Source organism: Falco biarmicus, chromosome 2 (assembly GCF_023638135.1).
Source record: "Falco biarmicus isolate bFalBia1 chromosome 2, bFalBia1.pri, whole genome shotgun sequence".
In the NCBI taxonomy this organism is placed as follows: Eukaryota; Metazoa; Chordata; class Aves; order Falconiformes; family Falconidae; genus Falco; species Falco biarmicus.
The window spans coordinates 89,036,007-89,061,661 of record NC_079289.1 but is presented as its reverse complement, the minus strand read 5'-3'; the positions used below and the strand labels follow the sequence as shown (position 1 = coordinate 89,061,661).

At 36.4% G+C, this 25,655-nt stretch overlaps 1 protein-coding gene across 2 annotated transcripts in view; it reads left to right on the top strand.

Moving 5' to 3' along the window:
* The window catches only part of POLA1 (DNA polymerase alpha 1, catalytic subunit), a 204,201-nt gene that overhangs the window by 70,792 nt on the left and 107,754 nt on the right, over positions 1–25,655 (top strand). For both annotated transcript variants that reach the window (XM_056328060.1, XM_056328059.1), the window contains exons 27-34: positions 4,527–4,559; positions 6,154–6,246; positions 8,763–8,968; positions 10,243–10,375; positions 11,941–12,072; positions 14,119–14,293; positions 21,514–21,695; positions 23,490–23,621. In XM_056328060.1, the coding sequence (XP_056184035.1) occupies positions 4,527–4,559; positions 6,154–6,246; positions 8,763–8,968; positions 10,243–10,375; positions 11,941–12,072; positions 14,119–14,293; positions 21,514–21,695; positions 23,490–23,621 (1,086 nt within the window). The remainder of the gene's footprint in view (positions 1–4,526; positions 4,560–6,153; positions 6,247–8,762; positions 8,969–10,242; positions 10,376–11,940; positions 12,073–14,118; positions 14,294–21,513; positions 21,696–23,489; positions 23,622–25,655) is intronic.

The following is a 25,655-nucleotide window of genomic DNA, read 5'->3' as shown; positions in this document are numbered from 1 at the left end:
TTGCATACTGGAACACAGTTCTTCCTGCTCATGTATTCCTCTGTGTTATGGGAAGGACTAGCTAATATGAATTACTAAAGTGAGTGACAGAATTATTTTCTTAGTATATAAATGCATGAGTAAACAACTGAGGTGGAAACAAATATCAGGTCTACACTAGATAACTAGAGGTAGTCTTCAGAAATACAGTTTTTGCCAAGGCCCTAAGAGTGTTAGTTTTTCTCCCTGTGCAAAGTGAATGCATAAGTGATTCTGGTTTTTAATGCAACTTTGGTGGAATATTTTTGTAATTCTGGTCAGTTTTTTCACTCGTCTTAAGTCTCCCTTTCGTTCCTTCTTGCCTGCAACCCCAGAAATCTGCAGAAAATGTGTGTGTCTTCAGAAGAAACCTTTGCATCAGCATGTTAGTTTTGTGTTCTATCCTATTGTTTTTTAGTTCAGGTATCAGCTTGTTTTCACATAAGCGTCCTCTCATTGAAAGGGACTCTTTAGTGATTTTTAAATAAGGAATCTTTAAAAATATTTGATGTAATGGATAATAGTAAAGCTGTTCTTTGTATATTTATTTATAATAATTCCCTTTCTTAAATCACATCTTCATTTAATTAATTAATTAGTGAGTTGGAGTAGAGTTAGGACAGGAGATTTTGCAGTTCGATGATTGCTTGTCCGCAATTACAATCTTTCTGTTTGTACTGACTCGCAGTTCATGAGCGAGAGAATATGTGTTGCTAGTTTTGCTTTTACAAGAAAAAAGTTAAAATAGAATTTCACAGATGTTCACTGTGCTGAGAAGTTCACAGGTTTTTAGAAGTATATGTTTGGGGGGGGGGGGGGGGGGAGGGAGCATGGCTGTACAGATGAGTTGCCAGGCAATTAATTCTTCCTACTTGGATTGCCTGCAATAGGAGACAATCCAGCTCTCATGAGCAGCACAACATTATTTGCAAAAGGAAACTAGTGAGTAACAATTTTCCTATTCTCTTTCTTCTTTCTCCTGTCTTCCTAGCCGCACCATAAACCTCCCTCCCTTTGCTGTGCATTTCTGAGAAACTGCTAATGATTGATATGATAGCAGTGCTGTCGTTCTTTTTAACAAAAAAAAAAAAAAGAAAAGAAAAAAAAAAGAAGAAAAAAAGAGTAATTTTTATTCTAGGTATTTTAATAGAGTCCCATTAAGGATGTATTGCTGACTGAAATATTGGCATGAAGGGCTCTCACTGAGCTGAGCCCAGGAATTAAGAAGTCAGGAAATCGGCTGCTGCATTGCAAAAGAACCTTGTGTGACACAGTATCTCCTGATTGGGGGGATCATTACTGCTATTATGACTCGACTTGCGTAGGAATTTTAAATTTCATCTGAATGTCAGTAATAACCCTCTTAGCAAATTATCCTGAATAAAATCACGAAGGCATTTTATATAATAGGTGTTGAATTACTGGATAGATTTGCTAATTAAATACTCTTTGTTCTGCTGCAGTTGACATTACAGGGTAAGATCTTGAACAATTATTCTCAACAGCTGTACTTTGTTAAGGGAAAAATTAACTACAAAGTTTATTTTTTTTCTACACTTGAAGTTGGCAGATTTTTGAAATGTACTTGAAAAAAATTCCATCATCCAATTGGTAATGAGAAGATAAATATGCAGGTGTTGCTGTGAAATCAGATAACTACCGACTGCCTTATTAATGAATTTAGCAAGCCTTTATAACCTTCTGTTTTGTAGCTGTTGGCACTTGCAAGTGATCTCCTGTCGGAACGGGTAGCACTAGCATATGCCAGTCACTTGATGAAGTTACCTTGTCTGTGACCCTCTTGTTATTAACTACATCCACTGCTGTCATTGGAAACAATTGAAAAACAGTCTTTGCACAGGGGTAATCCTATTTGGAAAAAAAATGTTATCTTTCTAACTATTCATAGATAGCATTATTTCAGAGAATTAAGTAAAAAATGCCAGAGATTATCAAGGGGGAAAATGGTAGGCTGCCTTTTCTTTTACATGTAAACTCTTCATTTCTCTGTCCAATTTTAAAGTTTTGTTTTAGGGGCTTATGTTTGCTTTTGGAGTACTAAGGGAAAGGCATAACCTTTCTCTGTAGGTGTTAGCTAATAAGTGAGAGAAGGAGGGTGGTGGTGAATAACCTGGAATTCTGATTACTGTGTATGAAATTTGATGTCATGTACCAGTGATACGTGTCTTTAGAATAATTTCAAAACTCCATGGAAAGGTGATGGGGCGATGCTGTCTGAATCACTTACTAGGAGATGAATAGGAGTGGAATATCTTTTTTAAGCTTCTGATTAAAATGGAATCGGGTGTGTCTGAGTACATACAGCCTAGGGTGAATCTGCAGTTAAGATTCACCATTTTCCTGTTCTTTGTCTACGTAGAAGATTGAGGCCAGCTGAGCTTTTTGCAGTTCAGGACTTCAGCAGAGTTCAGGCATCACATTGTCTGAGTACCTAGTTTGTGGCATCAGTGGATGGACTTTAAACCAACTGGCCGTTTTGAATTTTATCCAGAGACTGTAAATCTATAGGTATTCATATGTGCTTGGGGAGTGACCCTGATAAGGACATTCATTGTGAGTCAGCTGTGTCAAAGTTACATCATGGTTTGGAACCTAACCTATCCTTAAGTGCCTTGAAGGGAATGGTATATTATGTTTGCTTAGTTCATGTTTTTGTACTTTGGGAGACTTGAGTCCATCCTTAGGTGCAGCAGTTTCTTTTTTTAAAGATGAAAGTGGCTAGAAAATGTGTCTGAACAGAAACTATTCTGTTAAGTTTGTAAAGTCAGGCATTGCAAAACTAAGGCGGCTGGGGGCATACAGCTTTTGGTGCATAATTCTGTGGTGCATAATTTAAAACAAACTGAACAAGCATAGTGGAGCATCATACTTCAGTATTTATAGCTGTGATAGTTCAAAGGTTCAGAAATATCAAAGAAACTTGCCATTAATGTTGAAGGAATGACAGTGTTGTCATTCTGTTCGTGTACTGTTGTTACACAGAGATGGACATGTCACCGTTGTTTCAGAATTGTTTGCCACCATAGCAGTAGTCAATATTGCAATAGTCAAGACTTCTGGATTCATTTTAGGCTCCTTGGCCTTACAAAAGTCATGAGATTTCCCTGAAGATGGTCTTACCCCCACTGAGTGTGGCCAGCTCTTCCCTTTTTGTCCTTTTCTTTCCTCATCCCTGCTGATTCCTACTGCTCAGCACCCTGTCACACACTTCTTGACTACAAGGCATAATTCTGCCTTTTTGGCAAATGTGGCCAAGGAGTATTGCAATTTAATGTATGAAAAATAATAAAACTTAGACTAGGTTACCCAATTTAATATAACCTGTCAAAATAGTGCATTGCCTGACTATCTTTTAAGCTGGAGTACCAAATTGTTTGTTTTAACCTTAGACTCTGATCTACCATAGCTATAACAAGTGGTTCAAAGTAATCCTCTTTAAGAAAATTGAAAGTATAAATATATACAATTAGCAGGACTAGCTGAAAAAGAGCTGAGGTTTATGCTGAGTGGGAATGGAAGGAACTGAAACCAGGGAACTTGGGTCTAACCAGCTGGAATCTGGAGCTGTGTGCAAGAGCAGCAGCTTGCTGACAAGAAAGAAAATGGGGAATACAGTGGAAACATAGCCCGGTGACTGCAGGAGCGGGCCAGATGTTGGTTCTCATGCAGCTGCCAAGCCCTTCCTGATGCAGCAGCGACGCATTTGGTTCATCAGGCTAGTTTTACTTTGTCTTTTCTGGATTACAGCTGTATCTGGCTTCAGATGATAGCTGTTCCACACCTCTCCGCTATGCTGACCAGTTTTAGAGGTGGAAGTAGTCGCCTACTCATGTGAGGTCTCTGTAGCTGTTTCTGAGGTTCAGAGAATTGCTTTTCAGAGCATTTAGGGAACTTGGCTGAGAAACTTGCCCATTGATTCAACATCAGTTTCCTATCTCTATCCCAGCTCCTTGTCCCAGTTCTGGTTTCCCTAAGGAGCTTAGGTTTTGATGACCCATTTTGAGGTCATTAGAAAGGTAATCAACCTTTTGACTAAGTTGTTATTAGGTGAGCACCATCCAAGCTATACTGAATAAGACAGGATGTTTTTGGGGAAAAACACAATGACATGGAGAGATAAGATGATGGAGATGAAGGAGACAACTGACCTAAATTACTGAGAGAGGCTTAAATCTGGCAGTTCCCAATTAGGTTTTATTTGAGTATTTGATTCAGTGTTCTTTTTTTCCCAAGGTAGAATGTGTGTGTGCACATGCAGTTTTGAGATTTGTTTTAATCTTGTTTTAGGGGAGTTAATAATGGCATTAATGCAAGGTCAGATGAGAATTTCCTCATGTAATAGGAGTGTTGAGGTGACTGTGTGTGGCCAGGTTTGCTTTGTTTTGAAAGGTGAGAGCATTTGGAGTTAGCAACCTAATGGATATGTTTGCATATGTTGGCTTGTAATTATATCATACACTAATCTTAGATTATTTTTTTTTTCCCAGATTTTGATGCATACCAAGGAGATGGTGCAAAAGGTAATGCTGAGCATTTTCATTAAAAAACAACCCTTAAAGAGCACACCTGGTGAAATTTTTTTATTCTAGGAGTACTGTAGCCCAAACAGACCTGAAATCACTTCTTAGGATGCCTGGTTTACAAATGTAATCCTTCCTAATGGATTATAGCTTTTTTCTTTTCCTACCACAGATATGATCTGGCCCCTGCTTGAAGCCTATGTGTGACTGTTTCAAGCAAATTAGTGACAGTGCTAATTAGAGTTTACTCATAGACCTGTTACACCATGTGTTCTAGTGTTTTATTATGGTTTATTTTTTGGCATCCTTTAAACTCTGTCACAGAGTGGTTTTTTGATTATATGGAGTTTAACATGGACATAGCCATGCTGCAGTTTTTTACAGCTGCATTGACTTTCCACCACTGAAGACATCAGGTTTTCATTTTTTCAAGTTAATATTATGTAATTGGATGCGTCTGCCTGGGGTTTTTTTTCGTCACATTTAATGGTGGTGTTGATTTTTCTTTGCACTTTTGTATGCACCTCAGGCTTTTTTGTGTGCCTCAATTTGTCTAGAGTTTGCTCCATTATCCCAGAGTATTTATGGCAGTATGGCTCATGTACACAGTCTTTTCCAAGTAGGGCATTTGAATTGTGCTCAGAATGAAAGATAATATGGAGGGCAGAGTGTCAGTCAGAGGAGTCGAGTAGGTGTTTGTGTTCATCTCCAGGTGTAATTGTTTAGTAGTTCAACCTGGGGATACAAAACTTGTGGGTTGTAGTAGCTAGATCCTTAGCCAAAAGGAGTGCCTTGTTCCCTGAAAGATCTGCTGCCCAGGGGAGGACTAACACAGGTAATTACATTACAGCAGAAAAAAACAATTGGAGTGGGAAGATGGAAATGTGAAGCCACATGCATAATCTGAAAAAGTATAAGAGCAGTAGCCTAATCTGGATGGTACTGTGCTATTCTCAGTTACTGTATCCACTGGCCGATACTTTATTGTTTGAAACAGAATATCTACTTTTTTTCTTTTTTTTTTTAATCCAGAATATTCGGAGATGAGGGATATTTATATTGCATTTATTATACTTTTGATTTAATGTAGACTGTATGGAAGGCAGTAGTATAGTGGTGGCTGCACATGGGATAGGATACCTGACTGTGGTATTCTCTTGCAAGCACATGGGCTAAATGCCTTATCTGAATAGCCTGAATTTGTTCAGCAGTCTTTGAGTCTAAGCAATCTTGTGTCCTAGCAGTCCAAAGTTATTTCTGATTAGAGTTCCTGCTGTTTCTCAAGATTAGATTTGTTCACTGACTTATTTTTCTAACATTCATTTAGTAAAATTTTAACTACTTATATTATGTACACAAATGAACTGTGTTTTTTTTTAAAATGTATCAGTGATTTAAGTTTCATTATTCTCTTAAAAAATGTCTTAATGAAATATACAGACTTCTCAGTAAAACTTACTTTACATTCTTCTGCTTTTTAGTCTTTAAGGGATAACACAGAGATAATGATATTTTTGAATCTTTAAAATGAGGTGGGACTTTAAAAAGATGAGGTCGTTCTGTTTTGTTTTTCAAAGCAATTTGTTTCATTTAGATGAACCTTGAAGTGATTTATGGAGACACAGATTCCATTATGATAAACACTAATAGCTCCAATTTGGATGAGGTCTTCAAGCTGGGGAACAAGGTAAGGAATTTTTTCTATTTAAAGCTTTCTTACATGTCTGTGTTGTAACACTGTGTGGAACAGCTGGTATTACGAGAGGACTCCATGGCATAAGCAGAGAATAGGCCATGAGGAAGAATCTGACAAGGTGTGGAAGCTAGGGAGTAGTGAAAGATCAGTGCCCCATTCTTCAGGTGTAGCTATTTTGTGCATTTTAAAAAGTGATTAAATTACATGAAATGTTTCATTGTATAATGAGCCTTTCCACCAATCCTAAGTTACCAAGAGACTATCTGAATACTTGGTAAGTCAAAATGTAAGGTACAATTCCTCTGCATTAGCTCCAATTATGTTAACACAATTTTTATTTTAATGGGTTTTGTTTCAACATGAGATATGTCTATCAGTTTAATTTTGTTTAGTTACGTAGTATATTACACTTTGTGTGCCATCAGATTTCCAGTGATAAACTCAAATATTAATTTCCAAGGTATTCTAAGTATGGAAAAGATCTGTTTGATTAGCAGTTGGCAACTGACAATGTGGAAGTTATGTGGCACTCTGAAATTGTGGAAGTGAAGTGAGAAACATTTCAGAACATTTTAAAGAAAGGATGTAAGAGAAGTTGGTTTTGAAAGATGGAAAAAATTGTGATGAAAATGAGAGCTATGGAAGCTCTAAAAAACTCGAAGGCGTAGAGGTTTTTTTCAGTATAGTATTAAACAAAACTCATGAAATTTTAAGGCAAGAGTGGTTCTGGGGTTTTGGATTTTTTTTTAGAATACTTCTGCCTTCATGCTAAATTAGTACTTTGAGAAGTAGATGTATGTCAGGAGCATGGAAAAAGGAGTAATATCTTGATGTTATAACCAAGTAGTAGGAGGGCTGATGGTGTGGAAGAAAGCAATCTCTCTTTTTTTGTTTGTTTGCCACAAACAAGACTAAATATAATTTCAAGTATATATACAGTAGCGTGTAAGAAAGTTTAATCTTACTCTAGCCGTCTGTGTTTGTGTTTTCATTCTGGTTTGGTTTGTGTCCCTGTACTCATTTGCTGGCTAAATGCTATAGAGGAACAGTTAAATAATAATAATTTTTATAAAGACTGACAGGATCATCACCATAAGTTAAATACTTCTGACTTTGATTCAGGTTTACTGAGAGAATAAGTACGTTTTTGAACTTGTTGCCTGCTTAATGATTCTTTCTGAGTTAAATCTCAGGCTTTTTTATTCTATGTACTTCTGTATCCTGTGTCAGTTGGTTTTGATTTTTTGTTGGTTTTTCTTGGTTTGGGTTTTTTGGTTTGGTTGTTGGGGGTTTTTTATTTAAAGAGACAGACATGTTTTGATCAAAATTTTTGTATTGTGTACTTGATTTGAGAAAGGAATAAACTTAGGTCTGTAAATAAGGAACACTCTAATTTAGCATCACAATTGTGAAAGTTGTGGCTCTCAATACTTTTTTCTGTGGCATAAAAAAGTGGTTCTTATGTTTCTTGTTTCCCATTTTTCTTGTTTGTTTGTTTATTACTCAAGAAAGTAATGGTAACTTTTTTGAAAACACTTCTGTCATTTAGGTTTTCCTCATTTTGCATAATTCATATAAAAAAATTTCGGGAAAGATCATTCTATCTGTTGATGAGGAACACTAAGAAATGTCACTGTTCTATTGCATAATAATTTCTTCCGCAAAAATTCATGTTCAGAGATGAGGGATATTTACACTGCACTTATACTTTTGCTTTAATGTAGACTGAATGGAAGGCACACAGGTTCAATACAGTCAATTACTGTGAGAGCAGTTGGTGTATATACCCCTGTTCTGATGTAGTGTGAATTTATCGCCTGTCTTCAGTGATGAACTGTTCATCCAAGAGATTAATTTTGGTTTTCTACTGGAGAAAATTCTCTCATCTTCTTTCTGAATTTTTGAATTTTTCCCATCTAGCCTTGTCTTACTGGTTTCTGGTTGTGTTCACTCCTGCCCTTAACCTCCCATTATTTATATCCATGCCCATTTTAGTCATTACTCAGCAGAATTTCATACTTTTCTCATTTTCTGTGCATCCTTGTGAGTGAGATTTGCCAGTATACTCCATACTGCACTGTTGCTGATTTTTAAACACTTGGTTAGTATCATGTTAAAAAAAAAACCAAATTAGAAAGACTTACAAAAAATAGCAGAAAAATGTTCAGAAGAATTGTTTGGGTGTTTTTGCTTTAACAAACAAAATGCTAACACTTCCCATGCTTCTCTGCCATGCTTGATTTTGTTAGGGAGTTAGATATGCCAGGCTGTAAATCCTGAAGAAGCCAATGGGTGCACCTTAATTTTAATAGCATTTCATAGTTACTACGGTGTGCTTAATTTCATGATTAATGATATCTGACAAGTCTTTAAAATGTGTATGCAAGCACACAGCGTGTAATGTTAATTGTTTTAAAACTTCAGAATGATACACTTCTAGATGGAAGTTAAATTTGTCCATAGTTATTAAGGTGTTGCATTTGGTTTTAATGTTGGTGCATTTGCAGGTTAAAAGTGAAGTGAACAAACTCTATAAATTGTTGGAAATTGATATTGATGGAGTCTTCAAGTCCTTGCTACTGTTAAAGAAGAAGAAATATGCTGCCTTGGCTGTGGAACCAACAGGAGATGGGAAATACATAACTAGACAAGAACTGAAAGGACTGGATATAGTCCGAAGAGACTGGTGTGATCTTGCAAAAGAGACTGGAAAGTGAGCTGCTTTGTGGCATTGTCCTCTTGCTCTGATTTAAACAGTACATGCTTCATAAACATTTGGTATCATGTGTCTGTTTCCTGAACAGTGCAAGCTGGTAACTAATACCAGTTTTAGAGCATCTTTACTCATTGTTGTAGGAGGTGGTAAATGTTACATTTTGGCATTGGTAACAGATTATACTTGCGCAAGGCCGATGTCTCTAATTTCAGAATTTGTTTTTGCATCTTCTGTGGAAGCTGTGCATTTGAGTTGTCACAATTTTGTATATACAGTTTAATAAACCACAGATGAAGTCTTGTGAAAATGATAGGTGCTATCAGCATTTGGAGTCATAGGTTTTAGGCCTGATCTTTTGAAAGATGGTTGAAGAAGCTGGTGGTCAGCTCTTTCAGTATCCTCTGATAATGCTGGAAGTGCAGATGCAGCTGAGGAGATGATCCATTCCCCCAAGACTGTTTCTCTTCCATTTTTCAAATGAGATTCTTCTGATAGTTCGTTATGACAGATACTGGATAGCTGATTTATTGATCATCGTTGCACAGGGTATTTTTGTGCTTAAATTCCATAAAAATACATTTTAACACTGTAGAAAGAAAATTGGAGCGGGTGGAGAGCTGGTCATCGGGGGGCTGACTCAAATTATATTGCGTACTGCCTCTTGAAAGCTTAACTTAAATTGTGGTCCAAATGTATCCAAAAATGAGTACTTTTTTACATCTGTAAAAATATACCACACACTTGCTTACTGTTCTTAAGACTTGCATTTTCTAAGAAAAGATGCATCATAATAGAAGCAAATTTTTCCAAGTTAGGAATGTATTAGTAATTAAAGCTATACAAATGTTTGAGAGTGTTCTTTAGTGACTAACTCTTCTGCAGCTGGCAGATCTTCCAACCACATTTTACAGAAATAGGCAAGACTTTGCTTACTTGATATGTTCTCTTCTCCCCCATCTTAAGATACCTGCTATGCAATAATAAATGGAAAAATGAAATGGAAGCAGAAAATAGAAACCAGTTGCACTCAAAAATTCCAAATCACTGTTTAACATTAGAACTATTTACAATAATTTGCTTTTAGTAAAATAAGTAAATAAATAAAACACAACATAAAATATCCTAGCAAATTTCTATAAATTTTGCATCATGCTTCATCCTCAGGCTCTTTAATTTCTAGAGGTAACCTGGGGAAGAGAGAATTTTGTTTATTGTAATGGGTTTGGTTTGCATATCTTAAGCTTTTCTTTGTTTCTGGACTGTTTTTACAGCTATATAATCAGTCAGATTCTTTCTGATCAGCCCCGAGACATAATTGTGGAAAACATTCAAACGCGGCTAATAGAAATCGGAGAAAATGTCATCAACGGCCAGATCCCGGTAAATCAGTTTGAAATAAACAAGGTAAATGATCTCAACTCTTTTTTTGTCTCAGAAAAACTTTACTGTTCCTGAATGTATTGACTGCTGATAAAAACCTTTTTAATCTTTATGACACTGTGAAATATCAGGAGTTTTATTAGATACTGCATAGCATGGAACATACTGCAAAGATCCTACAATATGAGAAAAAATATTTTGTGGGGCTGGAGGTCAGCCTTGCTTCCTCAGAATAAGAACTTTGTGTCTTATTCCATCCTGCTGTCTTCCCCGCTGATTCTGCATGTTGAGAATGACATGATATCTCATGCTTTCAGGAGAAATTTTCTCCTAAATTGTTACTTAATATTTCAGGTTTAAAATACATAAACCAAAGAATTAATTGAATCAAATGTTCTGTTTTCTAGAAAACCCGTATAAAATCATACTGTTGTTAGTTTCCCTTCAAATCTCTGTGGCAGGAAACTGATAGTCATTTTGAGAGCTCATTCAAGACTACTGCAGGAAGAAGTAAAATGCTCTGCTTTATCTACAAGAGTTTTAGCAATGGCATTGTGGTTTTGGTTTATTTTTATGAATCCTCAATGAAATCTGTATATTTAAATTCAAAAGCCTCCCCTGTCCCTGCTAGAGGTGTGTTTCACTAATGAATTGGATATTACATGCCCCTCTCGTGCGTCTAATAGATTTCCCAAATTTGCTCCATCCAAAAATCTCGTTCTTTTGCCAGCTGGATATCTGTCTGCTCTGTAACACTGTGTTAATCAATCAGTTAAGAAATGTGTTCAGGTTGCCATATCAATGTTAGAGAAAGCAGTGATTTTTATGGTTGTCTTAAAAAAAAAAAAAGAGACCATTCTAATGCAAATATTATAAGAGTACTAGTGTCCCAGTAAAAGATATATATGGAATAATTTTCACTTTAAATTATGAATGTTCCTCTGTTTTACTGCTTGGGAAAAAACCCCAATGTATTTCACTGTTAAGACGAATTTCTAAGTTGCTTCTAAGAATTAGGATTGATAAATATTTAAATAGAATTTTATTTCATGCAAAGGAAGAACCCATTGTGGAATCTCAGTAGTATGAGATAGGTGGAAATACTTAAATCCAGTTGTATTTTCTAGTTACAGAGCTTGTTAAATACACTTAACTACTTGATACTCAGGTTTACTTTATGACCTCAACTGGTGCAGGGTAATCTCTGGCTTTATTTTTGTATTTTGCATAATGTTTTCACCTTCAATTTAGTTTGATTTTAAAACACTTGCATTATATCTGTAACTGTTTTGAACTGTTGTGCTTCTAATGTAATGCATTTTTCAGACAGTAATTGTAAAAACATCTTCTCATTTTATTAATATAACAATTTTAAAGTATGAAGGACTGGTACCTAGACCTTAATGTCTGGAAAACACCTTTATTACAATTTTTTCAGCTTACTTTTTTGTGTTACAAATGTACTTGTGAATAGTGGGTGGATGACAATAGCTACTATATAATCTTTCTTTTAAAACTCTGAGTTGTCCATTGCTAAGTAAAATACTTTTCTCATAGTTATGTTTCTGTTTCCTGCTTTGATCTCTTAGGCATTGACAAAAGATCCACAGGATTATCCTGACAAAAAAAGCCTGCCACATGTGCATGTTGCCATGTGGATAAACTCTCAAGGAGGCCGAAAGGTGAAGGCAGGAGACACAGTGTCATATGTCATTTGTCAGGTAAAAATGTCTTTATTTACAGCTAAATACTAGGTATTGTTTTGAGAGATTATAAAGAAACTCAACACAACTCCTGGAAAAAATGTTTTGGCATTTTTTTGTAGCGGGAATATGTTATAGTTTAAAACGGTTTTCTGTCCTAAATGTAGTTTTATAGAGACAGAAAGATCCATTGTGATCAGCTTAGTTCATCTGACCATTTCCATATCATGGCTGATAAAATTTCCCTAATTAATTTCTGCTGGGATCTATAACTTATTTTTAAGGAAAATATCCAGTCTTCATTTTAAAGAGAAGAAAATTCTGATGGCAAAAAACCTGTCGTTCTCAGAAAGCTAATTTGTGGTGGTGGTTAGTGTCATTGCTATTTCCAGGCTCAACCTGTGTCTTTTCAATTCACAGTCATTGGATCTGGCAGTACCTCTGTTGGATAGATTGGGGAATATCTGTTGGATAGACAGGAACTTTCTGTTTTCAGGTGTTTATCCTATAAATGCTTATCATTATCTCACAAATACAGACTTCACTTCAGATTTAATATTTTTTTAAAGAGTGTAAATTGGATTAGATGGAGCAAGGTATCTCTTAACGCCAAACTGAGGGACCTGGCAATGTGACTTCTACAGTGGACCGCTATTTCAGCTCCTTCATCAATAAAAACTGACAGATACTGTATTTTATTGAGTTCGTAGCTGGCATGCCAGAGCTGCCAAGTCTTATGAGAGCTGGGCCATGGGTACTGCTGAGAAATGGCACAATACAAGAGAAGAATGTACTTGTTGAAAGAAGGGAGCTGAAGGAATTACATTGTAATTATTTTTGCAAAGCAGCTGGATGAGCTGAATAGTCCTAAATTCATTTTGTTCTGAATACAAAGTTGTCTGAAAGGAGTAGGAGGGACCAATGGCTTGCAGTCGTCTTTATTAGTGATGGGTTTTCAGTCCATGGTTGCTGACCCTATTGAAGCCAGTAGCTTGTCTTAACTGTAAAATGAAGGTGTCATATGTTAATGCATTAGTTTTATTTTGCTGTAAAAAAAGGCAAAAAAGAGACTATACTTAGCAAAAAATAAGCTGTAGTACTTCCCCACCCCCCATCCCCATCCCCATTAAGGTTTATTTCTATTACTGAATGCTTGCTAAAATACTGCCTTAAGTTCTGCTCTAAGATTTTTAACACACATGAAAAAAAAATTCTTAGTGTAGCTGTGGACTGAGAATGAGATTCAACAGACTGAATGATTTATGTTTTCCAGAAGAGTACCATCTCCTTAGAATTGATACTTAATTCCTCCATAAATATTGTTTTCAATTTAATTATTGCCTTCCCAAATTGAATTATTTTTTCCTTATCTTCCTCTTTCAAGCTGGAGAAGAATGTATAGTGTACTATAACCTCCAAGTGGTGTTCATCTCTTGGCTTGAGGTGTCACCATGTGTTTCTTTCAGTATTTCCAAATATTTCAGAATTTGCTCTTTCAAATCAGTGCTGCTGCCTCTGTCATTTATTCACATGCCAATGAACGATGGTCTGTTCTCTGACCATTCATTCTATTTGTTTCTCTGTAGAATCAAAGAATATAAATTTCCTAGCAAAACAGCTACAGTTTTGATATCCACGACTTAGAATTTGCTTGTTGTGCAAAATGATAATGCTAGTTTAGTACAAAGTGAATCCAAAATGCATATCCTCCATGTATTTTTAACTGGGCTGATGGTTACAATGTGTTTTCATTGTGCATTTCAGAATTGACAGATGGGACTGTTTACTCTGTCTACTCTTAGTGATTTGCACGTGTAGGCTGCAATAATACAAGCTGGATTTACATTCTTGAACTTGCTAGCTGATGCCAGCATCAGCAATGCAATTTTTTTTTACTACTACTGGATTTGTATCAGATGCATAATAAATCAACCAAGAAAGAATAATTGTGTAACAATTTTGCATTAAAGTAATGCATACTATTTGAAGCACAATCCTTTGTATAGACTGAATGTGGATTTTACTTTTTTCCACACTTTGTTTCATGTATGTCTCCTGTCTTAGGATGGATCAGATCTCAGTGCCAGCCAGCGAGCATATGCTCCAGAACAGTTGCAAAAGCAAGACCATCTTACTATCGATACTCAGTACTACCTGTCACAGCAAATACATCCAGTAGTTGCTAGAATATGTGAGCCCATAGAGGGAATTGATTCTGTTCTTATTGCAACGTGGTTAGGTAAGTATTCTAAATTTGGTTTATTTAAAGAATTACAAGAGACAAAGTGAGAAGTTTTAATGTATGTTTCTTAACAGAAATGCTTCCCTAAATCAGTCTTTTTACAATGAACAATAGCTTGTATTGCAGTCTGTAGAAAGCAGCTTGGATTGTGTGTTTCTATGACTTTTGCAGGATACAATTTTTTCAGAAGGTGCTTATTAAGAGGAATTTAATCTTATAATCCTTTTTCAGAGTTGCAAAAATTTACTGTTCATGAATGACAGTCTTTGAGATTTTCCTGAGTCACTGAAGTAGTTCTGGAGTGTGCATCCAGAACTAGCATTTTTCCAGAGAGAAACCCTAGCATCTCGAGCAACTTCCCAGGGAGAAAGTAGTCATAGTTATAATGAAAGTATACAGTTTTTTAGCAGGGTGTAAGTGAAGACTTCTGTTTGCTAGAACTGACCTAGTGGATAATGGAAACATAAAACCTTAGTTAACACTCTTGCCTGCTCCACATGGAGGAGCAAAGTGGCAAAAAAAAAAAAAAAAAAAAAATGCTATAAAAAAATATGTGACTAATGCAAGTGACCCACAGAATCACTATTTTTTACTCAAATGAGCAACAGGGAATTGATTTTGGTAGAGTTGTTTTTCCTCTGAAGAGGATGTCAAAGGTATTAGAATTAGATTATTTTCTGCCCAACTCTGATTGCCTCCATCTTCTCCATTCCACAGGCCTCTTACCTAGAAAGAAGTATAGGTGTTGAAAAATTGTTACCAGTTCTATCGTGTCTCTTTCCGTGAAAATACAATCTCTGTGTGTAACCCTTTTTGTGTTGTTTCCTCCCTAAAATCGATGCACCAACAAACATAATTGACCTCCTTGATAAACAGAAATTTTGTGATTTGTATCCCACATCTAGTTCATTATTTTTTAAACTATTACTCAAGGACATGGAAAAAAGTTCTTGATCTTGGTGGCTGCTCTAATTCTTGGCAAGACTGTCCTCTCCTACAAGAGAACGCTTTTGGAGAGTTGCACTGCATCAGTTTAATAATCCCGTTTGACGCTATGCCCGTGTCTGCAAAAGTTCAGACCTGCAGAAATTTTATTCATAATTCTGGAACACTCAAAAGAAGAGTTGGTCCTCAGCATTTTGTGTTTAGGCAAGAGCCAAGATCCAGGATTTGGCCACTTACAACCAGCTGGCAGGTTGTTGCCTTCAGGACTATTCTGACCTGGTACACTGCAAAACTGAAAATTTTGCTTTTTCTGGGGGGCTGCAAGGGTATTTCTTGGAGGTGTTTGGTGTTGCAGTGTATCCTCAACAGCTCTGAGGCTTTGAGGATGTGTCAGTCCTGCTTCACACATGCAGGCTGACCATACAAATCATTCTGTTCATGTGGTGCAGGGCCTTGGGTATACCATTTTCCCTTGATGTCAGAGTGGACTATGTGGTATGCCTGACTGAAAAGGTCAAGCACGCTTGGTTAGGTTGAAGTGGTTTAAAATAGGCAGTAAACTTGCACTTCATTTAGGTAGAAGACAGGAAAGAATTCTGAAGTTAATATATTTTATTTGGCAAAGATCATTAGTTTTGTAGAGTGAAGCTCAAATTCAGACTTGTTCCATATTAACAACAGGTCAGATATTCAGAAAAGACTAGCTCCCTTCAAGCACCTAAATGAAGGGCCCAAATCTTAAGAACTATGCGCCACTTGCATCTAATGTTTGCAAATGCCAGTGCTGCTTTTTGTGCTATAGTACATTCAAGATGAAAATTTCTTTTATGATCTGTAATAGCATCATGCAGCTGAGAGTTTATTAATAGTACACAATTGTCAGTCTGAAAACCTGTATGTATCTATTACAATCCTAGGTCTGAAATGTGTTCAGTTTGACCTTGCTGTGCTGTAGAAATGTTATATCCTTCTCCAGCTTTGTTTTCTTGGGAATGCTTAAATTGAGCTGGGGGGTAAAGTCAAGTCTTTTTCAAAACTTCTGCTCTGCTTAGTTCTACATATAGCACTTAATCAGAGTCATACATTGTTGCAAGCTAAAGTTATCTTACACCTTTTGTTTAAGGGTACTGGAGGGAATAGTCAAGTGGTTTTGTTTCAAAGAAAGTTAAAATAATTTACAAGATACAAAAGCCTACAAGATACTTGAGCCCAGCTTGCTAAAACAAGCAAACATGGAAACTGTTTGCTGTTCTGTGTTGCTAAGCTGGGCATTTTTGCTTAGTATTTTCATCATGTTACACACCCAAATTCCTGTTGTTTTTTCTATATTGCAAAAGAGCATGTTTTTCTTTGAAGAAGAAAGCTGGTGTGCTGAAGGATGAGTCCAAGTGGACCAAAACTTGGTTGTGTTCTCACTGTGTGTGTCTTCCTCTGCCTGATTTGCTTTATTGTTATGTAAGGTATGTGTCTGTATGGAGAGAATGGTTGTAGAAAAAAGATCACGGTTGCATATTTGGCAGAATCCCTTTGTAAGGTGAATATTTCATTGACATGTCACTGTGTTAGTCCAAGTAGATAAAATTGAGCTCTGCTTAGGGAAGCTTGGCTCTGTCAAAATGATGAAAAGTTCTTTGTTCCGTCTGTGCTCAAAGCAAGTTATTTTAAGCTAGTTTAGATGCTAAAGAACAAAAGCAAATAAAAACACCTAAAATTTGCAGAGAACTCCTTAAATATCATATTTATTCACTATGGAATCAAGCTGAAAATTGCCTTTTATTTTTGGATGTTGTAGGATGTCTGTCTAGCCTTTGAGAGATGGAAAGTCATTGTTCCCAAAACCAAGAACCTTATGGGCATACTCCTGCATTCACTGTTTTTCTTGAAGTTCTTGAGGAAAAGCAGTGTGACAAGATGAGGATTGTCAGGGTTTCTGAAACTAAGTAAAGTGTGCAGTCTGATTAGTAGTATCATTCAATAAATCTGAGCTTCTTAAATGCTTGGAAACCTTACTTACTCATCTTGAAGATAACTATAGCTTTTAAATGAAGAGAATTGTTCTGCCAGTACAGTTCTTTTAACATATTTAAACTAAGGGGGTTTTGTTGATATGTACTGCTCCTTGTCTCAAAGATTAAGATCACATCTTACTTCTGTGTTGTCAAAAGTATCTAAACATTATGGAAGCAGAGTCATTTAACCATGGGATTTTTGTAGTTGTTAACAGCATAACATAATTTTCTTTAAGTTATGGAAGTTGCTGACTGCTGTCCTAGACTGTGTCCTGTTCTTCTGAAAGAGACATGTGCTGCTGACTTACTGGTGGATGCTGGCAGTGGTGCTCTGCGGGTTGCTTGGCGTTGGAGCATTTCTTAGGAAGGCTGTCTAATTATAGAGAGTCATTACTGGGTGCTGACGATTAAGAGTACTTCCTGGTATCAGTTCCTCCTGCCCTGCAGTGTTTGCCTGTTGGCTGCTCCTTGTAAGGAAACCCACCACCTTAAAGATGCTGTCTTCTCTTTTTTTTTTTTTTCCCCTCTTCTTCCTAGAGAGTCATTTAGTAAGTGTCTTTAACGTCGTATTTAGCAGCTACTCTGACTCTCCTGACAGAAACCAGGACAGCTGAGCTCTCCTTGTAGCATGCAGGCATTGTATCAGGTTCTGTCTGGTTTTATTGGTTTTCTCACATTTTAGGGAGTGAAGTGAGAGTAGAATGATGGAAATTAAGATTAAAGTAACGGCGAAACGTCATGAAAATACAATAATAACCCCCAAAGTGTATGAATGATGCTGTTTGTGGCCTAGCTGGGGTTTTTTGAGATGCTCTAGACCCACTTAGAAGCGGAGAGTGGCTGAAGTGTGGCGTGTTCTGCCTGTGCAAGAGGCCGTCGTAAGGACGCCGTGCAGAAGGCACCCTAGCTTTGCAGCTCAGGAGCGTGTATTTTTGAGAAATGTAAAAAGGCGTGTGTTCCCGAGGGCAGAGGCCTTGGCCGCCGGGGTTCGGTTCAAGCCGGGCCCGGCGCCGGCCCCGCCGCGCCGCCCTGACTGAAATGCGCGGCCGCAGCCTGGAGGTGGCAGCACCGCATGGCGTTTCCCTGCCGCTCATAAAACGTCTAACGGGCGGAGGTACGGGCAGGGAAACTTTCCCTGCTTCCCGGCTACCCAGCGGCTGAAATCCAAAATCTGAGGGAAAGCCCTGGGGCTTTGTTCAGCGGCCTGCGAGGAAAGCGGCCGGCGGGCTGCCAAACGCCTGCCTGGGGGGCTGGGGCCGGGGCCGGGGCCGGGCGGCCCGCCTTGCTGCCGGCTGCGCCCCGGCCCTGAGGAGGGGCGGGCGCGGCAGGGGCCTGCGTGGCAAGGCGCGTAAAAACCCGCTGCAGAAGTGTTATTTTTAAGATACTGTGATTAGTGAAATTTATTCGACCTTTTTCCAGTTTCCTGTGTGACCTAGTTAGTAAATGTTGCTTGCTAGTTAGTAAATGTTTTGATAATTCAACTAAATAATTCAGGAACAAGTCGTGGAACTTCTTATTATTTCCTTTGTCACCCTGACTTCATCGGCGTATTTTTAATGTTGCGTTTCTTTGTCATGCATGCCACCTTGCAGTTTTGGTGGGGTTGGAAAGCTTACCTGCGGTGTAGGTAATTTAGTGATGTGGGATGTGGACTTGGTAATTTAATGATAGCCCTGAAGATTTTCATGTCAGAGTAAGTCAAAGTGACTTTGATTTTTTTTGATGTCATGGCAAAAAAAGAAGAGTTCAAAGAAGTTCACTGATTACTCTCATCCTATTAATTTAAAAATTACCAAAACCAGATAGTATTTTTTTCCCCTCACCCATCAGATAGCTCCTGTTTTCTTTACCAAGCAGAGTGATATGACCGGTGTGACCTGGCCTGAGAGGATACTGGTTAGTGTGGTGAAATGGAATAACTGAACCAACTAACTATTCCTGAGAGGAGATAATAGATAAAATAGGTCCCAATTCCACAAGATAATTAAGGTAGGCATGTTCTTTAAAAGCCTGAATTGTAGTCCCTTTGATTTCACTGGGGCTGTTTGCACACCAAAAGTTAGATGTAGGCTTGAATCATCACAATATTTTTCTTGTTTTCTACAGCCAAAGCAACTAACAATGTTCAGAGATAGGTGTGATATAAATTCTTCCAATTAATAACACTTTTTTTTCTGTTAAATTATCAAATGCCCAGATTCTTATTTGCTGTCACTGACTTTGACTGAATACTGGAAAACTGCAGTTGTCTGAAGATCAGAATTTATGTCCTTTTATCTTTACTTTAGTGAACTACTTTGCTTTATATTTGCCTTTTGGGAAACTACCAAAGGTAGATTTCTAGCAGAACTTTAATGGCATCTATATAGGAAAGTTGCAGTGATGTTTTTTCATTCCACATCTGAACTCAAGAGTAAATTGAGAAATTTTGTTTGTATTCACCATTACTATTTCAGGTCCAGTCTACTGTATACATAGTTGATTTTTTGTAAAACCTTAATACAACACTTAAGCCCCCTTTCTAAACATTTTATCTGCTACCTGTGTGTTGCAGAACATACTCTTTGTTTTCTAAAACAGCAAATATATTACCAATCCTTTTAAAAAAAAAAAAGGGGGGGGGAGGAAAGAAAGGAAAAAACCCAAACAAAACCCCACAATCTTTTTGGGGGTGTACCATATATAGCAGAGTATAAAACAATCTATTAGCAATGTTTTTTAATTTGTTTGCACTTCTTTTAATAAATAGTAGAGAACTGTATTAAAAGTGTAAGAACCTCTTGGAGGTGAATTATTATCTTTATCCATTGACATCTGGTTTTTTTTTTGATAAAATCAAAATTGAGACGCTTAATTACATTTTGTGAAGCCTTGTGTCTATCAAGATCCAAATAAACTTCTTTGGCCATGGAATTTTTCCTTGTCCTTGAATCTGATGATTGCAAAATAGAAATTCAGAATAGCAATAGTAAGGTCACACATATCCATCTTTCATACAAAGACAATCTATATCTGCCTGTATAACACAACTGTTTATATGTGAAATAGTATTTGTCTAGCTTAACTGAATATTGTTGCCAAACATTGTCTTTAAGTCTCTTGGTACTGTATAGTAAGGTTAAGAAGAACTGTAAAATCTAGCTTCACTTCCTATTTGTAATCTTTCTTGCTTTTTCTATAGTAATTATTAGATTTGTTATTGAAATTTATACAAGCTATAAGTTATTATGTGGTAATCTGTTACTTGGCTTAATCAGACTGTTAAAAATATTTTTTAAAGTGCTTCTTTTTGATCTTAATAATAATAAAGTAAGCTATCGTTTTATGAATGTTTTCTTCTACATGCTCGTTTGATTAAATTTTTTTTCCTAGCATGTGCTATTTGATAGACTTAACAAAAAAAACTGAAAATGGGATACATGGACTTCTAAACGGTTGCACATGACAAAGGATGACAAAACCCGTAGATTTTTGTTAAGTTTACTTTGGCAGTCTTATTCCTAGGGCAGTGAACTTCGTGCTTGCTTGCTTATTTACTTATTTGTGGCTGAATCAGTATTTTTAGGGTCTCTTTTGTGTATTTATTTGTTTAAAATCTTGAGTTCTGGCAATCAAAAATAAAGCATTTAGTCTCCAGTGCAGCCGTTTTAAATGCTGCTGCTGAATTTTAACCACTGCATTAGACTGAAACCTACATGCTGTTAACCACTGAGCCAAAATGAAATCGACCACTGCATTGAAATCAGAGTTGGCAGTTGTATACGGACTTGAAGGAGTTGGTAATAGCAGTGCACCCGTGTTTCTTTAATGGGGTTTTTATTCTCTGTTTTCAGTTTTAATGGTAACGTTTTGATTTAAAGACTGTTCCTTAATAATGATGCACATTTTTATTGAAATATTTTCAATGTAACTTAAGAAGAAAATAAAAATAAAGCCATCCGTTAGAAGTGGTTTCCTCAGAAACAAAATGTTCTGTTGCATACTCCCATGATAGTGCAGTGTGCTTGCTTTATTTATAAAGCAATCTTGAGTAAGAAGAGAAGTAAGAGGATTACTTCATGTTTCATGAACCTCTATTCGTGGTTAAGAATTGTAAAATGTATTTATGTTTTATAGAGCAAGTTTTGCTAAGGAGATATTTTCAGCTTCTGAATTTGCATTTTGTAACTTTCTTTTGAATCTGCTTCACCAAGCATATGAAAAATGAGCCTACTTGCATGGTTGACCTCTTAGTCTTTTGAAATTTTTGTTTCTTATTAATAGGACTGGATCCCTCCCAATTCAGAGTCCATCACCATTACCATAAAGATGAGGAGGATGTTGCCTTGGTTGGTGGCCCAGCTCAGCTCACCGATAAGGAGAAATATAGGGATTGTGAAAGATTCAAGTTTTGCTGCCTCAAATGCGGAACAGAAAATATTTATGACAATGTTTTTGATGGCTCGGTTAGTTCTTTTTCTGTTTCATTCCTGTTCATCGGTGAGGGAGAAAAATACTTGTAGAGAGAATGGCTTTTCAGATAAGATTCATATGATGTAGGAGAAGATACCATATTGTTTGAATCCTGCTATTTATAGCTTTGGAACAAAAATTTGCTGATAGGACAGTGCTGAAACATTTTTCCCACTTTTGCATTTCATCATGCAGAACATGTGATATTGTCTGGCTTCATTAATCTGTTTGCCCACAGTTGTGAATGATTGTTGGTATAACTTTTTAAGGAATCCTTATCTTAACACCTTAGTAACTTCCAGTTCTCTATTTAATGAAACTTTCATATGGCAATGGCAGTTTCTTATCCTAAATCATATTAATTGGAACAAAGTGTTTTTGAAACTTGTGTTTATCTTGCTACATCCCACCTCCCTTCTTGACAGTAATGTTTTCCTGTGTTATCTTTCCTTCTGTCTTTGTATATTGAACATAAAAAGTCATAAGGGTACATTCTTGTTGAGAAGTTCTGCCAAAAAATGTATCTCTGACCTTGGATCACAACTTGAAATAGGGCCAAGTATTTAACTCTGCAGCGATGTTATGTATGTATTAGTCATTGGCAAATTAGTGAGCTTCAGAGTAGTGAAAACCTTGAAAATGAAAGCAAATAAATCTTTTATCTAAATTAAAAGTAATTATTTTAAGTTAATTTGGACAAACAGCAGATGTTTTGCATTTTTTTGAATCAAAATAAAGCAGTCTTTGGAAGCAAGCAAGACACAAATCAAGTGATCCTTTGTGAATCCTTGACTTTTGTTCATTACAGCTGTAAATAAGATAGTTAATTGCATGTAGCCTTGACAGCTTGCAGATGGGCTGGCTAACTGGAGAGAAGTGGATGTCAAAGTCCTTAAAAAAACCCAACAAACCAGCAACAAACAACCCAAAACAAAAAAAAAACACCCCAAAACCCCCCACAAACACCAAACTTCCCCCACCAAACAACAAAACAAGCCCCTAAACCAAACAAAAAAACCCCGCTCTTCCACCTGGAATTTAGTGTTGGACGGGTGGGGGGAGAGCTAGCCAAGATGACTCACAAAAGCTAAGGCTTACCTTGAAAGTAAGTTTTCTAAGAGTTGTGTAACTGTCCAACCTACCAGGTTGTTCTTACTTTAACGAGACTTGTACCAACCTGCTTTCAACTGTTCAGGCATCACTTCCAGGTTCTAAAATTTTAATGTCAGGTGTTCAGAGGTTTTCAAAGTAAGGGGAATGAGATGGTGTAAAACTGTAAGAGCTATTCTGTCCACTTGAAGAAAATAAAAGATGATAATGTCATTCTTGCTTAATGAGGTTTGTCTCTACCACCCCATTGGTAATTTCATAATTGGTAGCTGTAAAGTTGATTTCAGTGTTCTGGTCCGTGGGCTTGAGCAGAGCTTTGATGTTCCTGATAAAAAAACAAACCTGTGCTGTTTGAGGTGAGACAGGGGAGTGTGATTTGTCCATAGATTAAATTTTTTACTCAACATAATTTTGTGAATTATTTATTTTTGTAGCAGGTGAAGAAGCATGTTCTCCAAAAGTCCTTTCATTAAGAAGAGAAGGGGAAAACTTTAGGTCAGAGAAGTCTTTATATGGGTGTGGCCAACTGTGATCTGAAGAAAGAAGTCCTAGATATTAGAGGCCCTTTAAGACTGTTCTTTTTTAAAAATATGTATTATGTCTTAAACTCCTTAGATAACTTCTGCTACCTTCACCTGTTGTAATGATGCCTGCTGTTTTTACACTTATGTTTTCAGGGGCGATTTATTGAACTCAGCTTGCAAAGGTGCAGTAAGACTGAATGTCAAGAGCCTCCTTTCAACTATGTGGTTCAAATGAACAACAAATTACTGTTGGATATTAGACGTTACCTCAGAAAATACTATAATGTAAGTATTCAGAAAATATTCTGCCATATGAAATGAGTTTTTTAAGTGGTGCTGAATTTTTAGTGACTGTTGTGTGGGTTTTTTATTGTACAGTCTTAGGTAATAGCGTGCAACATCTAAATCAACTTTATAAAAAAAATCAATTAATGATTTCAAATATTAATTTAGAATGTTTGTCTTCTCAGTTCAATCTCAAGCCAAGGTGGTCAGATGTATTTAAATTTTTGTAACTGTGTGTGTCAGCATTTGTACACATGTAGTTTTCGAGATTTTTAGATGAAAAAGTGCAGAGTTTATTACCTTAATGCTTTTGAGTAAATGTATGAAGCCTATTAAATATGCAGATATCAATTTCTCATGCAACTGAAATTTGATTCTCTTTCTCCAACCCCAGCTGATGTATATTGTATTAGAATGTGAAAAGGAAAACTGAATGTAGCTCTGTAAAAATTCTTTGAAGGACAGTAGGAAGGGAAATACTGTGAATCTTTCTTCATAATGATTGGGAGGGGGAAAAAAGAGGAGAAAGATAGGTAGTTAATTAATTTTATTATTCTCTTTTTTGGGGAACAGTGCAAGAAATCCAGAGTGCTAATGGTAGTGGTTGGCTTTCTATGGCACTGTGGGGGGGTGGGAGGGAAAAGTGTAATATTTGAATTTCCTATCACTGCACTGTCCAAACTAGTGACTGGTTAGGAAAAAATCTGCCGTGACTTTTAAATTCTATCAATACGTTTTGTATCTAGTGTGCTGGAAACATCATATTTTCTGAATTGACAGCTGGCCATTTTGGTCAGATTTTCATAGACTTTGTCATCCTGTTGCCTGCCTGCCTGCCTTTTTTGGTTGTCCAGTGTTGTCTGTTTTCACAGCTTCAGGACAGACATCACTTTTTGAAGGCACTCATAAACTTTGGGTGCTCATAACCTTTGATATGCTCAAAAATGTAAATTGTTTTTTTTTAAATTTGACCTGTAAATGAATGGCTTACCTAATTTGTGGTGTGTTTTCTGAAGTATTACAACATGCTTTTGCAGACAGCAGATGCAATGCTAAGAATTATCTTTATAGTTTATTTATCAATATAATTTAATACTAAGTGTGCATTTTGTGTTATCTTTTTTCTATATTGTTATCGTTACCTTCTTACTTTCTATATTATTATCTTCTGCAATTGTAGGTGTTTCCTAAGCACTTTTCTGGAAATATAATAATTTCTGAATGTATAAATACTTGGTTTTGAAGGTCTTTGCATCAAAAAGAGCACAAAACTTTCTTAGAGTATTTAAATTTTGGCAGTATTTCACAAGGTAGGGATAGATTGTTCCTTTTAGTTGAAGTTAAAGGCAGATGACTTGGGCAGGTGAAGTTACCAAAACGCGCGATCTCATGTTACTTTATTGCAAAGTCCAGATGGCTACAAAATCTATCATTCAACTGAAATCACTATACATATTATATTAAATTATACTATGTGTTATTTCATATGTCAAGGTAACATGTTTACAGACTGCTTTTGTATAAAAGTTGCTTCTGATTAACTTTTTAAAATATAATGGATGTACATTATGATAATACACAGTGCCACATGCTAAGTAATTTCTGGCATATACTGTGCTAGGAAACATGCGTAAGACGTGGAGTAGTAAACGATGAATGAAGGAAGATACATTTAGGGCAGGAAAAATTCTTACTACTGATAAGAACAAAAACTGGTATAATATTTTACTCTGGGTTTTTTGGGGTTTTTTTTACTTTTTTTTTAAGACCAAGCAGTGACCAAACTGTAAAATGATTGAATATTACAATTTGCTTATATTGTATTAAAATCTGTTAAGTGTTTTACTGCATGATATAGAGAATAATGAAGTGTCCTTCAAAAGGAATTTATTTGTCCTTGTAAGTAAAAACTTTATAAACTTGGTTATTTTTTTAGTACTGAGAATTTACTTTTAACTTAGCTGTAATAACAAGGTTTAAAACTACTTTTTGACTATGGAACACATTCAGACTCTGGAAATGTGAGATTATTTT